General features: G+C 36.7%; 1 protein-coding gene across 1 annotated transcript in view; it reads right to left on the reverse strand.

Moving 5' to 3' along the window:
* Positions 1–9,855, reverse strand: part of IMPG1 (interphotoreceptor matrix proteoglycan 1) — a 171,604-nt gene extending 161,749 nt beyond the window's left edge. Inside the window, exon 1 of the mRNA XM_044675366.1 lies at positions 9,789–9,855. Coding sequence (XP_044531301.1) covers positions 9,789–9,855 — 67 coding nt within the window. The remainder of the gene's footprint in view (positions 1–9,788) is intronic.
* Between the last annotated feature and the right edge of the window lie 5,167 nt (positions 9,856–15,022).

Below are 15,022 nucleotides of genomic sequence, written 5' to 3' on the forward strand. Positions count from 1 at the left end.
ATAGATATGCACCAGAAACCCAAACCAAACAACTTTAGCTAATCAAGGTCCTTGAGATTGGCCAGTAGATTTGTAAGGCCCTGACAGAGACAGAATAGGAGTTTCAGGAAAGAAATCTAATCGAATCTTTGTAACAAATATTATCAAAACAAGTTCTAAGTGGAAACACTTGACATTTAGGAGGTCAGAAAACTATAGTACCATGGAATATAGCACTAAACCAGAAACAGATGAATTTGAATCAAACCAGAAAAAAGTCTTTGAGCTTTCTGTCAATAGGTGTCAGAAAATCTTGGTCTTGGTTTTTCTTAAGCCCTTTCTCAGAACCCTGTTCAACTGTAAATTCTTTACAAGCTCAGTGATTGAATTTCCTAGCCCAACACTTCAGATTAGAAGCTTTAGGACAATCTTACAGGATCAAATGTTTGGAATAGGTAGCACGAAGACCTGTAGGGAGAGCTGTCACATATGGCAATGTAGTTATGGAAGGGGATCTGGCGCCAAAAGGGATTTCAGCCCAAGACAGGAAGAGTTTTTTGGGGTGATGATCCTGATTTGTCAAGAAAAAGCTAAATTACAGAATAATAGAATCATTTTTGGAAATAAAAAGGTACAGAGATGACCTCATAGTGCTCTTAACAATCTTGCCCAGGACTGAATAGTCCTTAGTAAGACTTTCCAGAGTTATCTTTTTCTGATGCTTCGTAAAAAGGAAGAGAAATGCCTTTGTGAAGGTGACACAGCCAGGTACTAGCAGAACTGGTTATGTAACACAACTATATTCAGTGTGTTTTATTCAATAAGGCAGAGTTGGGCATAATATATTATATTAGTGCCATTCTGATCTCTGACATAGACTGTGTGATCTTTAACTCTGTAAAACTAGAATGAATGAAGTCTTTGTTAAACTCTTTATGTATGCCAAGCATAATGCTAAATACCAATGATACAAATAGAAAAGCAACTTAGTCTTTTAAGGAGCTCATCTTCTAATTAGAGGAGGCAAAACATTTAAGAGGAGTCACAGCTGCAGGAGAGATAGAAGGGCCCCAAAGTACTAAAGTTCCAAGGTAAATGGCAGACCCAGAAGTCCTTAGAGAATATTAGTGGACCAGATAGCCTTAATGCAATAGAATATCTAGCTGAAAAAAGTGTGCAAGCTTTTTGACTTAATTTAGAAATTGTGAATCATTGTGCAAAGGAAAGTAGATCTTAACAAATTTCAGTAAAGGTGATTTCTCTGTTGACAGAGGGAGTTCTTCACTTGAGCCTTTGAAATCTTGGGTCAGCAGATAAACAAGATAATATATTTAGTGAATCACTTTAGGGAGAAAAAAGGTGATTTCAAGAAGTAAATTCTGTTTTGGAATATAGGATCATAGAGCCGGAATGGGACCTCAGGAGGACATAAACCTCTAAACATAACTGTGCAAAATCAGCCAAACATCTTATTTTTAGATAATACATACAGGTCTAGAGAGTTGACTGAAACACTTTGTCTTGAACTTGGTGTTTTATACTCACAAATGTCACCTACATTTTGTAATTTGCATCCACTAGTCCAAGCATTAATTTAAATCTTATCATAGATGTAGATCTCTGGATCACCAAACTTTTTCTTTAATAGTCCCAATAATGCCAGGAATTAATGCCTATTTTCAGCCACTTTATTATGTAAGTGAAAAAACAATCCTATCTTTCCTGCTCTGTGGTCCCCACCAATAGCTGTTCAGTACCCTCATGATGCTCCCTCCTTGGGCCCATCTCTGTCATACCACACATGGTTCAGACCATTTTCTTCTTTTTCTTTCCCATCTAAAATTACATAATGATCTGTGTTCCATTCATGGAAGGCCCTACTTCTACTTTCCAGCACTCAAGAAGATGCTTTACCACATACTTTGCTGTTATAAGTGATATGTGTCTTCTTTTACTACATGATGAACTTGGAAATATGTATTGCATGACAGCAAATGTACAGCCAATATCATAATAACTGCCCTCTTGGGACGGGAGGATGGAAGGGAAGGAACATGAATCACAAAATGTAATTGGGAAAAAATATGTTTTGCTGTAACACCTTAAAGACTTAAAGTCAGTCTGACTTGTAGTTGAAACTTCCTACGTGTGTTATCCCCCCTTATTAGAATGTGAGCTTCTTGGGAGCAAGGACTATCTAGCTTTTGTATTTGTGTTTTCAGTTTTTGGCGTAGTGCTTCACAGTACTATGCATTTAATAAATGCTCAATTTATTCATTCATTCCAAAGGGCTAGTCATTTAATTATAGATTTAGAGTGAGAGTTCCTTAGGAGGTCTAAAAATATGCCAAGGTATTAATGAGTCTCCATATATTAACAGTGCAAAGTTTTTTTAACCTTTTGTGTATCATGAACTCCTTTGGCAGACTAGAGAAGCCTATGGACCCCTTCTTAGAATAATATTTTAAGTCTATAAAGTAAAATATATAGGATTACAAAGGAAGCCAGAGGTTAGTGTGAAAATAAAGGTATGGTTTTCTTCTTATCTAAGTTTAGAGTCCTCTTTGGAGTCCATGGAGTATAGTTGAAAAATTTTGTTTCAAAAACAATTAAAAATGGAATGGCTGAAAGTAATCATTTCAGGCAGCATGAAGTGAGGCTGGGAATTTTTAGTCAAGCAGAATTTTCAGTGTTCTATAAATAAATCCCACTAAGTTGGTAAATGACAGTTTTACCTTTAGGACCCTCCCAGATGTCTCTTTTAAAGTCAACTGACTACTCAATATATATATTCCTTGAGAGAAAGGGATTTTTTTTTGTACATATACATATTAATATGTACATATCTAGGAGGCATTGATAATTGTATATCTCATTGGGATAAAACAGTATAATTTTTGAAATCACTTTTATTAGGTTTTCCTTTTTGTTCTTAGAAACCCTAAGTCTACTGTCCTATTTTATTAAACATTTTTTAGATTAGGAAAAAAAAAACACCCAACTTTACCTTCAATCTTAGAATTGATACTGGGTATGAATTCCAAAGTTAGATGATTGGGTTTAAGTGACTTGCTCAGGATCACAAAGCTGGGAAATGTCTGACGTCATATTTGAACCCAAGACCTCCCATTTCCAGGCTTGGCTCTCCAGCTAGCTGAGGGATTCTTGTCAGGTCACTTGTCTTGGGGCACAAGTCTGTTTCTGAGTTGGGTCTGAGTCATGTCTGCCTCTACCATTTACTTGTCTGAGGCACAGGTCTGCTCAAAGTTCCAAGAAAAGCAGTTACTGAGATTTGTCTCCCTCAAAATTCTGAGACAGCATTTGCTCATTTGACTTTAGCGAGTTAGTTATTCATGTGGCATACTAGGGCAAAGGAGAATACACTCTGCCTCGGTGACCTATACATGAAGAATTAGGGAACTTTTGGGTTAATAATTGGGAAAATAAGACCTCAAGAATCATTCTATGACATGGGACGAATAAAGTTTATCTGAGAAGATGAGAATTTGGTTACTAACCAATGAGCTAAAGTGGGGTTGTTCACAGAGTTTGAATTTGAAAAAAGGAAGAGTGGGAGGGAGGGAAAGAAGGGCAGAGAGGAAGGAGAGGGATGAGGAAAAGAGAGGAAAAGACAGATTTCAGAATTGTGTTAAACAGGGATGACACTCTCGGTCCTATCACATTGCTGGGAAGATTGGTTGGCTAATAAGAACATGGAATATTCTCTACTGCCACCTGCTGCTGAGAGAATAATAAGAAAAAATATACTCTGTTATTTTTTAAAATGATGAAGGTTGATATTATAAGGGAAAATAGTATTTTAATTTTAAAACTTACATCTGTTAAAGATTTTCTGCTGAGAATAAAAGACAGAAGATAATTCTCTACATCATCACTTCTTGTGGTGGGAACACAGAAAAGGAGAGGAATCTTGCAAAGGAGAAGGATTGGAGAGGCTTTTGGCCATCTTGGGGTGAAAGCTGTCTTTTCCTAAACAAACAATAATATTTCAACTCTAGGCATCAGCTAAGTCAAAAGCTGGAAATGATGCTGTTTAAAAGTAAATCTAGCGCAGTAGAGTATCAGCTTGGATGCAGAGAAACAGAGAAGTCACTCAGTAGATCAACTATTTGGCTGAGACGTCATGCCCAGTGAGTGGCCGGTTAAACACAGCATAGCTCTACTCAGCTTACCAGTAAAAGCATCTTTTTAAGACAGAAGTTATGTTCATCTTTTGGAGACAGTTTCTAAGACAGAAGGAATACACTGAAGTTGATAGTTCTAGAACTGTGAGTTACTCCAAGCACATGAATTTTCTTCACTCATATGCTTTTCTTCCAGGTTTCTGGGTTTGTCTGTTCTTTCCCCATGGGAGATTTGTGCATACCATAACATGACTCTAATTCTTGCATTTGTCTCATGCGAGTACTTGGGATATTATTGTTTTACTCCATAATGGTGGAATAGGGGGTAGGGAACATATTTTGATCCAATGACAACTTCCTGCTACCTCAGAGCATATTACTGAGGTTAATAATGGCTCTAAGTGGTAATGGAGTAGTGGATGGAGAGCTAGGCATAGTGAGGAAGACCTGAGTTCAAGTGATACTTTTGAGTCATGTAGGCTATCTGACCTGTAGCGAGTCATTTTATAATACCCCAGAGATCTCCAAGAATATAAGTTGTAGGGCAAGTGTTAGATTGCATTGATAGAGGGAATTTTCTCACTTGGAGTTCCCTAGGTCAATGAATTTCTAGAACTGAGAAAACCAAATAACCATAAATTGGTCTAAGTTTAAGACTGTCCAGGACTTCCGTGACATAGCAGGAGGTAAATATTTAAAACAACTATGCAAATATATAATAGTCCACTAATTCAGAGGACCTGACAACGCTTCCTAATTGTTTTATAATGATTCTGTGTATTTGTAGTGATGCTATCTTCTTTACTGTGTAGATGAGGAATGCTGGGAGATGTGCTTGAGGTTATTCACTTAATTAAGGGGGCAGTCACTGTGTTGAGATCTAGGTCTCTAGGTTCCTAATGCACAATTTTGATGGGAAGATCAAGCAGCAAATATGACTCAAGTCTGCTCTTTAACATTCAACTGTGTGTAAGGAGGGCTGGGGAGGTTTAGGGGAGAGGGAAAGAACATGGAATGTGTTTACTATGGGAAAATATTCAAAATAAAAATTAAAAACAAAACAAAATAAATGAAATGAAAAAAATACATTCAGCTGTGTGGCAGCACATGTATGCTTTTGAATGAGGAAGAAAGAAAAGGATTCATTCCAAACATGAGTTGGCTGTTGGAAGGAGAAAAGATGATTCTCTTTTATGAGAGGGAGAATGAGATGGACAGCAGCTGTCCAGAGTTCTATTTTATTTAGGATTTTGGTTCAACTACTTCTATCTTCTATGACTGAGCAAATTATTAAGCACTTTTGGTCTCAGTTTCTTTGTCTGAAAAATGGGTAAAAACCTTGGGAGTTAATAAACTAAGTAAAATCCCCTTTCAGCTTGTATATGGAAAATTGCTCAATACGTTTTTAAGGATTCTGAAAGTATTAATGTCTGCAGAATAGTCTGATTGCTCTGTGTGGATCTGAGTATTAAGTGTCAGTAATGATTCCATTATGTTTCAGAGTGGTATTTAACTGAGTATGTCTTTTATTTGTTCATAAACACAGCAGGAATAACAATGTCCTCAAATTAGTCCAATTAGTGGCATTCGGGGTAAGAAATATGTAGATTTCTGAAGAAGGCAAGGCTCATTAATTTTGTGATCCTGGCTTTTCTTCTCAGTTTTGCCTTTTGGTGTAGTTTCTTTAACTCTTCTCCAAACAGCAATTATGGAAGTGGGAGACTCATTCTGTTAAAGGCAATAGGCATGCCTGAATGGAGAGGGGAGGATACCATGTGAATTAAGATGACTTTACAATGGGCCATGGGAAGGCTTTGTCTCCTAAAGAATGACTGACTCTAAAAGAGAGAATGTTTGTCTGCTGAATAAAACTGCGTACTTGGAAACATTTATCACCGTTGTATAGCTCTTTCATATTCTCTCTCGGTCCCTTGTGACTCGAGTTAGGGGTACAAGCAGTGGGAGTAGGATTTCAATAAATAATTATAGAGGGGCATACTGTAGTTAGGAGCTTGATGGAGCATTTCCTTACAGGAATTTTTATGTTTGGTGGAGGCTTGGGGAAAATATCAGAATAGTTTATGGTAAGCAGCATTTTGGCGTGTTTTGCCTTGGCCAGAGAGAAAAGGCACATACCTTTCTAGTCCCATTCTCTTCTCCCATCTCCTCCCACAATTACATTACAGTGGTTGTTGTCCGAGTTTGAGATCATAAAACTGGAATTGAGAGTTCCTTCCTTCTGTCTGAGCATAAGCACTGCAGATACCAAAAACAGCTCCTGGGCTGGAAGGTGGAAGCTCAGTGGTGTTCAGTGACCCCTACCTCCACCAATCTGCCTTGACATCTCCAACCCCAATGGAAACAATTCTGTCCTCCAGGCAACAGAAATTAGTTTATGGTTTATCTTCAAGAGAGATGGAGGAATGAGTGGAGAGAACATGGTGATTGCAGACTTTGACCTTGAAGCCCAACAAAATGATTGGCAGTTTCTTACACAATGCTAGTTATTTGTAACAAGCAAAATGGCTTACCATTTTATTTTTGGTTTCCCTAATATATGCTCTGTTCTGCTCCAGTGAGTATCAGCTATTACGCAATAGAATCAGAGGCTCAGAGCTTTGGAGATGGAAAAGACCTTAGAGGTCATCTAGTCCAGCCTCTTTCATTTTATAAGTGAGGAAATCAAGACTCAGTGAAAAGAAATGAATTGCTCAAGGTCACATTAGTAAGTAGCACAGGAAGAATTTGAATCCAGAGCCTGAGACTCTAGCTCCAGTGCTCTTTCCCCCCACTCAAATGGATTATTTAAAAAAAAAATCTACCTGCCTTTGACAGTTTAATTAGCCCCCAAATAGATGAAACAGATCTTTGGCACTTATTGTAACCTGAAAATTTTCAGAGGATTTTTAGTATTCAGATATAGGGAATATGATATATGAGACAGTCAGACTGTCAGGATTGATAGAATTGGCCCTGGAAAACAGTAGGTCAGCATTACATAATTAGCTCATATACTTAATATGCAGTTAGTGACTTCAGTGGAATAATACGCGGCCACCAGGTAGTCACACCACTTATTTTCAAAGTAAAGACAAATTCTCCTAAGTGGCTTTAGGTGTGTTGCTACAGATTAGTCAGATACATGGTTAAAAAACCTTTGGTAAAAAGCCAGAATCTTCAAAGGTGCCATTTTGTCTATTTGCCTCAGGGCTCTGAAATGACACCACCCAGACACAGACAATAAAAAGAGGTGGGAAGCAGAGATTTTGTGATTGGATCTGTCTTAATTTTTATCTTTAAGATGGACTGCTCTGAGGCCAGTTCCAGCACAGGGACAATGACCAGTACTCAGAGGAACAATAAATGAAATTTCTTTTCTTCTTTTCCATGTAATTTTATGGAATGAGAACATATCCCAGGAGTAATGGAACGAGAGGTAGCATAGTATCTTTCCATGCAAATTTCCTGGCTTTTCTCAGCTTCTAAAATAATTACTCTGCACTTTGTGAATTAATAATAACTTAGTTAAAGGTTTCATTTTGTATTCTTACCAAACATGATGTAAAAGGCCCCCTTTTTTTCCCCATAAATTCTCTCTCCTTTATTGTACGTGGCAACAGTGGATTTGATCTCTTTCTCTCTGAGGAAGACTCACCAGAATCTTGTAAGCAGTTAAATGAAATTATTTATAATTGAGAGGTAAAAGGAGAGTGGAGGGTGCTTTGAAAATCAGTGGCCACTGACACTGCCATTTAAGGAACTCATGTTTCTCTAGGGAAAAAGAATCTTAGAGCCATGCTGAGATCATTGTTCTCTGGGACAATCAATGGAATTATGCATCTTTTAGCAGGCTAAAAGCAATTCCGTTTCCTTTAAATTTTTGAATTACCTAAAGACTGCCCATTCCTATGAGTATAAGAAATTATAGTTTGACCTACATAAAGTCTTCAAAATATTAGAGGCTACCAGTCTGACCCTAGCTAAAGCTGAGCATGCATATTTATAGAAATGAATTTCTTAAAAAAACAAAATTATTTAGATGAATTTGACCTTGTTTGTTATCCCCACATTCTCCAATCATCCATAATAAATAATCAACTACACATAGGAAAGTGTGTTTTGGAACAAATACAATTTCATTAATCATATTTCATTTCAGTATCATACAAGCATAATATAAATTGTCTTTTTCATGGGGAAGCTTGGTGAATAGAGTGCTTAGTCTAAAGTCTGGAAGTCTTATCTTCCTAGATTTGAATCTAGCCTCAGAGATTAGCCATGTGATCTTCAGCAAGTCATTTAATTCTGTTTGCCTCAGTTTCCTCATCTGTAAACTGAGCTGGAAAGGAAATGGCAAATGACTTCAGTATCATTGCCAGAAAACTCTGAATTAGATCACAAAGCATCAGACAGGGCTTAAAATGACTGAACAACAGCAATTTTTTTTCTTGAACTTGTTTCATTTGATTTCTTAGAACACATTAATATTGCATATCAAAACAAATATAATAATTAAAAATAATTCAGCTAGGAGGATGGCTTAGCAAATTATGGTATGTAAATATCACATAATATTGTGCCATAAGAAATAATAACAATGAATAGTTCAGGGAAAAAATTAGAAGACTTATAAGAACCGAGGAACAGCACTCAGAAGAACAAACTTTTCCAGATAAAAAATAACTTGTATGTTCCTCAGGTAATGTCAAAGAAAAACTAAAGATTGATGATTGAAAAGAAACTGTTGGTTACAGGGCATTGCAGATATTCATTAGTTAACACAACCAGGCACTGTCTATTTTTGTTTTCCTTTAGATGTTTTACAGTCTGTTCTATTTTTGGTTTAGGTTTTCAGAAAGACATACAATCAACCCAATAGATTTGAAAAATTGTTTACTTCAGATGTCTTTAAAAGGTTGTGATCTATTTAATTGTAGGGATTTTACTGGGGGGAAAAGTAACACCCTGAAATAGGTGTCTGTTAGTACTTATACTTCCTCCCCACCCCCCCCCCCCCCATATTGTTGCTAATTTCTGGACCATTTTCTTTTGTTACTCATTTGCAGATTAGCCCTAAGAATTGTGTGTGGCTACTGTCCTTGAGTACATACTGAAAAGATGTCTCTAAGCATGTCTTGGTTGTGATCATGGGAAACTTCCTCCCCTCTCCACTCTTTTAAAATGAATTTTAAATAGAAATCTTTCTATTTAAGATGATTTGATTAGATGATGGTAATGATGGCTGCTCATGAGAAATTTCAAATGACATAAATTATATTTTTAGATTTTACTTTTGCAGTTTTCACAAAGAAACTAAGAAGGATCTATTTCAGGGAAATAACACCGCTACTGCTACTTGTCATGTGTGCCTGAAATGTGGCATTTTATGATAAGAATTGTCTGCAGTAAACCCACATAATGTAAGATTTTTTAAAAAATCCATTCTAGTTTTCAAGTGATTTCTAACTCAAAGTACCTAATGCTTAATGCAATTTAACGTAAAGTTTTGCAGTGAATGTTCAACCAGTTCAAAGTCATTTATGGTCTCTCCTCCCTTGAATATTTGTTTCTCTAAAGACATTATTTAGACAAGTAATTTGCACACACACACACACACACACACACATACACACACACATCCCAACAATTTAAATTAGAACTCACCTTGGGATCCTTGAACTTGGAGAGCAAGTCCCAAAATACAAAATATCAGTCCAATTTCCAAATGCATTCTGGCTATTGATCATGGGCTACTTCTGATTGTGGTTGATTGAAAAAACTCTCTTTTATTCCTATCTCAGATGTTATTTTAAAAGCAAAAGAATAATTGAAATGGCCAATAGAAGTCTTTCTTCTTTCTTTAAATTCTTCCTGTTAGGAAGCTTTTTGATTGATGCATTTATCTGTGTCAGAGTCCTGGGGAGAAATTGGTGTAACGTACCAAGATAAAGAGTGGACCACCAGTTCTCTAGGTTTGCCTGTGTACTACAAGAAACCAAATGGGGGTGCTAGTTTCTGGGAAAAAGCCAGCAGTGTATGTTTCTGGAATAATCTGCTCATCTTCTGCTCAGACATAATCCCTGCTTAAGGGTGAATGGAAGAATTGTCATCCTATTAACCTTCTGGAGTAGCATCTGTCAACCTTAGTTCCAGGACTCCTGGACACCATTATAAATAAGCTACTGGAATCCATTAAAAATGGCCATCAACAGAAGGGACAACTTTTTAAAAAAGCTATTTAACTATTCTGGTGACATAGGAGTTTGGGAGACTCTGTCAGATGCCAAGAAAGGTTGGCATTTTAGGGTAAGATGTTTCCAAAATGATACAAATAGGCAAAAATTTCTTGGAAGATGATAATTGCTTCCCTGAGAGTGTCTGCCTCTTTGGTCTGTAGAGATGTGGACACCCTCTCCAGACTCACACTAAATGACAGCTCCTGTGCCCTCCTTCTAATCAAAAATTGGGAGAATTGAATTTTAGTCAATTAAAAAATGATAGTTACCAACCGATATTCATCCTATCTGGAACAGCCATTTTAAAACTGAAGATCACATAGAAAGGAGAGAAATCAGTTAGTTGAAGCCCAAATAGATCAAGAGAAAGCTGTAGACAGGTACAATGAAATAGGTGGTTCTTCACCTTAATTCTGCTATAATAATCTTGCTATATCAATATAGGATCATAGAACTCAGAACTAAACAAAGTTAGAAATCAGCTTGTCCAACTGCAATATTTTACAGATGAGAAGACCCAGAAGAGTAAGATGATTTGTCCAAAGACATATAGCTATTAAAACATTAGAGGGCTAAAAATCAAGAATAGTTTGAAGGAAAAAGCTACATCAATTGATTCAGTGTATTTTCTTTTTTACAAAAGGAAAATAAAATAGTTAATTTTAGTTCAAAATTAAATGACAATATCTGCTTGTAATTATTTGTATTTGAAGTGCATCTGAATGGATTGGAAAAATTGTACTAAAATTGTATTTTAAAATTCACATCAATTAATATGCCTGGATTCAAACTCAGATCCTCAGAGTGCAAATAGAATGGGATTTTCACTATATACTGCTTTATTAAGATGCTTAATAAATGTCTGTCTACTTTATTTGATAGTCTCTGAATGGTTTTTCCCCCCCATCTTATGCTTAGTCTCTCAATTAGCTTCCTTGTTTCCTAGACTACAGTTCTGGGAATCCTAACATTTTCCTCGTATGCTAATTGTGTTGTTTGTATGTTCCCAACCTGGGAGACTTCCTCACTCAGTAAATCTAATCCATTACCAAGCTTTGCTAATTCTCTCTACATATGCCTGGTATCCCTTTCCTCCACTCTCCTAGCACAACCTGCACACTAGTTCAGACTCTTTATTTCTCTCCTGTACTATTACAATAGCCCCTTACTCAATTTTCCCTTTCCAATCCATTCTCAACAAAGCTGCCATTGTGCCACTTTCCTAACTAGTTATCTTCTGTTGCCTAATAACTAAAGCGCAAATGCTTCTTTTTGGCATCTAAAGCCCTCTACCAGGTTCCAGACGAACATTTTAGACTTATTTCACCTTAATTCCCTTTAGTCTTACTTCTTTCTCAGTTCAGTTTTTATGCCTTTTAATGATCCACCTGATAGAGACAGTAAACAGAAAGCTAGGTGTGGAGTCTGGAAGATCTGAATTCAAATCTAGCCTGATACTTTGCTAGCTGTATGATTTTCGGCAATTCAGTTAATTTGTCTGCCTTGTTTTCCTCAACTTTAAAATGGGAACAATAATAGCACCTACTCCTTATGTTGTTGTGACTGTCAAATGAAATAACATTTATAAGGCATTTAGCACTGTCAGGCAGGTAGTAGGTACCCTTTGAAAGAATGGAAAATGTTTAATTTTTACTTAGAATTTTTATAGAAGAAAATATTCTTATAATCAGAGATTTACAGCTAGAAGGAATTTTAGAGCTATATTGTCCAGTTCTCTAATTTTACAATGAGGAAGCTGAGTATAAAGGAAGTTAAATGACTTGTCCAAGGTCACATAATAGTGAATCAAAACAGGATGCAAATGTATAACCTCTGATTCCAAATCCATCACTCTTAATTTTCTCCTCTGAATGATGTCATTAATGTTTATAGGATCATGAAATCAAAACTAGAAGGGACCTGAAAGATGATTTTGTTTAGTCCTTTCATTTTCATATGAGGAAATTGAAGTCTACAGAAACGAAATGACTTGTACAAGATCATACAGGTACTAGGTGAACAGAGCTGAATATAGCTCCTCTGGTTCTAAATCCAGTATCAAGGTTCCTATAACTTGCAGATGGTTTCGCAATGCTGCTCATGTATACATCAGTATGTATGAGCCACATTACTGGGGATTAAGTGAGAGAGAAGGATTGAGAGAGACAGACAGACAGAGAGACAGAGACAGAGAGACAGACACAAAGAGACAGATAAAAAGGCAGGAAGGCAAGAAATAAGAGTATTCAGGTACAAGAATAGTTAGGAATCCAATTTGCTTTGTATTTTGAGTATGTAACTAAAAATAATGAAATAAAGGTGGAAAAGGAAGAGCAAGCAAGATGGGGTGGGGGTATTATATACCAGGCAACACATTTTGCATATTATCCTATATTCTATTTTAAAATTTTCTAGGTAGTATTAATCTGGAATCTTGCCCAAGAGCTGAAATGGGAGATTTCTTGTGCAGCACAGCTTTGGGGGATGTCTCAAGAGTAATTACAGATCCAAGAATTTGATTATTTGACCTTCTAGACATAGAAGGGGAGTTCCTGAGCAGCATGCTGCTTGGGAAAAGAAAAGGATTGTCTATTAATACCCTTGAAATAATTAGATGAAGGAGAAGACTTAAATTTTATTTCCTTTTATAACTGATTTATTTGGGGCCAAAGTCTGATGAGAATGGATATGCCTGTCCAGAAGTTTCAAAGTGTTTGTTGGTCGACTTCCACAGAGTCCAATCCATAGTCAATTAGCCAACCAGCATTTATTAAGCACCTGGAGTCCTTGGATGCCTGAGCAGTCAGTCTCATTTATGTTAAGCATCTGCTATGTGCTATGTGCTAGACATTCCACTAAGTTCTGGGCAAATGATAGTATTTGCACTCAAAGACTTTACAGTTTAATGGAGGAGACAACATGTAAATTAACTATGTGCAAATATGTGAATTAACAACATGTAAATTAATTATGCACAAACAAGATACATATAAGTTAAATTGGAAGCAATCAACAGAGGGAAGTCATTATCACTCAAGGGGATTGGAAGAGGCCTCTTGTAGAAGAAGGGATTCTAGGCTAGACTTGAAGGAAACCATGGAAGGCAGGAGGTAGAGATGAGGAGGGAGCATAATTGAACCATTGGGAACTAATAAAATCATCAGGTGAAATAATATAGAGGGGAAAAGAGAAGATGGCCTAGGCAGAGCTGTAGGGGACTCACATTTAACAAACATGACAAAGATGAAAATCAAGCAAAGGAGACTGAGAAGAAGTTGGACAGGTAGGAGGAAAACTAGAAGAGATCAGTATCACAAAACTCTACAGAGAAGAGGGTGGTCAACAGTGTCAAAAGCCACAGAAAGGGCAAGAAGGATGATGATTGAGAAAAGCCTAAATGTAGCAATTAAGAGGCTATTTGTAACTTTGAAGAGAACAGTTTTGGTTGAATGTTGAAGTCAATAAAGGGTTAAATAAGGAGTAAGAAGAAAGGAAGTGGAAACATCACTTGTAGACAAGGAGTAATTAAGAATCTGGGAGGCATTGTGTGCATTTCCTGGGGAAGATGAGGATTTCACTGGAATGCCATAGTCTTGTCCTAGGGTTGACAAATTCAGTGCTTTATGTGTTTTCTATATCTGTTTATGGGCTCTGGTGAATTCCTTTTATCTTCAGAATTTTCTATGGGGTGCAATAAAGGTAGTCCTCTATCTGATGTACATTTGTTACCTTAATCACCTATACAATGCAGGAGCTAGGGGAATCATTACCCATAGTTGTGGAAACCCAGACATGAACATTCTTGGAAATTTCCTGGTATAAATTCCGAGTGAGTATTATGAGCCATAGGGATATTGATCTCTTAGGACCATTTTCGTGATCAGATCTAGTCCATGAGCCCAGATGTTAGTGGCCCTGGGACAAGACTTACATAGCATATTTGTTTTTGTTCTAAAATATCCAAGTTAATTGCTGTACATTTTAACCCACCTGTGCATCTGCTAAGAACATCTGTTTTTTACATTTTCACAGCAAAATCTGGGGTGTGTGTGTGAGAGACAGACAGACAGACAGACAGAGAAAGAGACAGAGAGACAGAGTCCAAACTGACAATACACAGTAGTTTGAAGGTCAAACGGTTCCTTCTTTTAAAGACTATTTCTTTTGAGGAATGACAGGGAGAAGAGTCCTTAACAGTCCTATACTTCATCTACACTGTCCTATTTTATTTAGTCAAAAAGAGGTTTTCCTATTATAATTATTAATGGCCATGTTTTTCAATGCTTCTCTTTCTAAAGAAATAAAAAATGATGATAGTCATTCAGAATTCCCCAGAAACCTGACAACAGCACATTTAAAAGAATCATGGCGCTTTGAACTTCAACTTTGCTATTGCAAAGTTCTGAGAAAAAATATTTTATTACATTGAGCATTGCAGAGAAGTACTTTAGCTACAAGTTCCCCCATTCTTACTATTCTGTCTGTGATATGGAGGTGCTAAGTAGTGGATGTGCTTGAGGCTATCCAGCAGGCAGTGAAAGTCCATGTAATACAGTAAATACTCATCAATAGGGAAATTAAGTTATTCTTTAAATGGAGAGAAAAGAAATACATTTTAAATGAATTAAAACAATTTTGCCACATTGTCCTTAGTGAAAAATA

This window comes from Gracilinanus agilis, chromosome 4 (assembly GCF_016433145.1).
Source record: "Gracilinanus agilis isolate LMUSP501 chromosome 4, AgileGrace, whole genome shotgun sequence".
Classification (NCBI taxonomy): Eukaryota; Metazoa; Chordata; class Mammalia; order Didelphimorphia; family Didelphidae; genus Gracilinanus; species Gracilinanus agilis.